We start from the raw sequence: 1,308 nt of genomic DNA on the forward strand, positions 1-1,308 counted from the left end.
GGAGCAGGAGGGGGCCCTCGAACTGGCGGGGCCATGGGGGGTGGGGAGAGGAGGTTTCTCACAGAGCAGACAGAGGCCATACAGGGTTAGGGGTGCTCCCTGCCCAGGTTCTGCGCTGTTAGGAGCCTGGCTCCTTCTGCACGGCCCTCCCGGGAGCCGCCCAGCCCTGCGGCAGCCACCCCAGCACCCTGGCTACCCCAGCCCAGCACTGAGGGGACGTGAAGGCCGCTCACAGGCCCGGTGCCCTGAGCACGTGGACAGGCAGTGGGGACGAGAGTGGCCAGCGGGCCTTGCAGGGCAGCACGCAGCACGCCCTCACACCGACCCTGTCCCCAGGTGACCCGGCTCTGCGACCTTTCTGTCGAAGGAGACTCTGTGACCTCCGTGGGCTGGTCTGAGCGGGTGAGCACAGAGGGCGCCCTGCCTGACGGGCAGGATTGCGGGGGACAGCGGGGGTCATGAGGTCCCCTTTGTTCAAGCGTAGGTCTGTCTGTGCCCCAGCTGTCCCCAGCCTTGTCACGGTGGCAAACGTTGGCCCCTCCCCCGGGCCCTCCCCAGTAGCAGACAGTGAGGGAAACCACGAAGCCCCTCCTGTCGGTCCACAGGTTCTAGTTGGCCCAGGGTGGGGGTTTTCATCCCGACGGGGCCCCAGGCGTGGTGGCCAAGTGTCAGCGCCCATGTGCGGGAGGGCGAGAGCGGAGCGCCCACAGGGCCTGGTCACGCCGGGCCCTTCTCTTCTCCAGCCCACCCGGTCCTGGGCCTGCCCTGGGTGCCCGGTGTGTTTCCGGCTGGCGGTCAGCGGGTACTGTGGTTGTCACTGGGGCCCGCCTCTGAGAGCGTGTCACCACTGTCTTGGAGCTGACGGTGTGAACAGGGCACACCGCTACCCCAGAAAGCCGGGAGGAGGGTTTTGGTCGCCGTCTTAGGTCGGGCGTCAGGTTTTTGGGGGAGCCCATGTCCAGGCGGCCAAGGGTTCCTGCCGGACTGAAGCCGCCTGGCCGCGCTGTCGGTTTTAGGGGAACCTGGTGGCAGTTGGCACGCACAAGGGCTTCGTGCAGATCTGGGACGCGGCCGCCGGGAAGAAGCTGTCCATGCTGGAGGGCCACACGGCGCGCGTCGGTGAGCGGGCGGGGCCGGGCAGGGGGCTGGCCGAGGTGCCCCGTCCCCCGCTGTGCCCACCCCGCTCACCTCACCTCCACGGCCTCCAGGGGCGCGCTGGCCTGGAACGCCGACCAGCTGTCATCCGGGAGCCGCGACCGCATGATCCTGCAGAGGGACATCCGGACCCCGCCCCTGCAGTCTGAGCGG

At 69.0% G+C, this 1,308-nt stretch overlaps 2 protein-coding genes across 2 annotated transcripts in view; both read left to right on the forward strand.

Annotated features, from left to right (window-relative positions):
• Positions 1 to 1,172, forward strand: part of LOC102468362 (fizzy and cell division cycle 20 related 1) — a gene marked incomplete at its 3' end in the record, with an annotated part of 20,956 nt that extends 19,784 nt beyond the window's left edge. The window contains 2 exon segments of the mRNA XM_027769595.1: positions 337 to 402; positions 1,017 to 1,172. Coding sequence (XP_027625396.1) covers positions 337 to 402; positions 1,017 to 1,172 — 222 coding nt within the window.
• A 41-nt stretch (positions 1,173 to 1,213) lies between these two features.
• LOC114006739 (fizzy-related protein homolog) overlaps positions 1,214 to 1,308 on the forward strand; it is a gene marked incomplete in the record, with an annotated part of 2,168 nt that continues 2,073 nt past the window's right edge. Inside the window, 1 exon segment of the mRNA XM_027769618.1 lies at positions 1,214 to 1,308. Within this exon segment, the coding sequence (XP_027625419.1) occupies positions 1,261 to 1,308 (48 nt within the window).

The sequence above is a fragment of the Tupaia chinensis genome, unplaced genomic scaffold (genome assembly GCF_000334495.1).
Source record: "Tupaia chinensis unplaced genomic scaffold, TupChi_1.0 Scaffold149964_2, whole genome shotgun sequence".
NCBI lineage: Eukaryota > Metazoa > Chordata > Mammalia > Scandentia > Tupaiidae > Tupaia > Tupaia belangeri.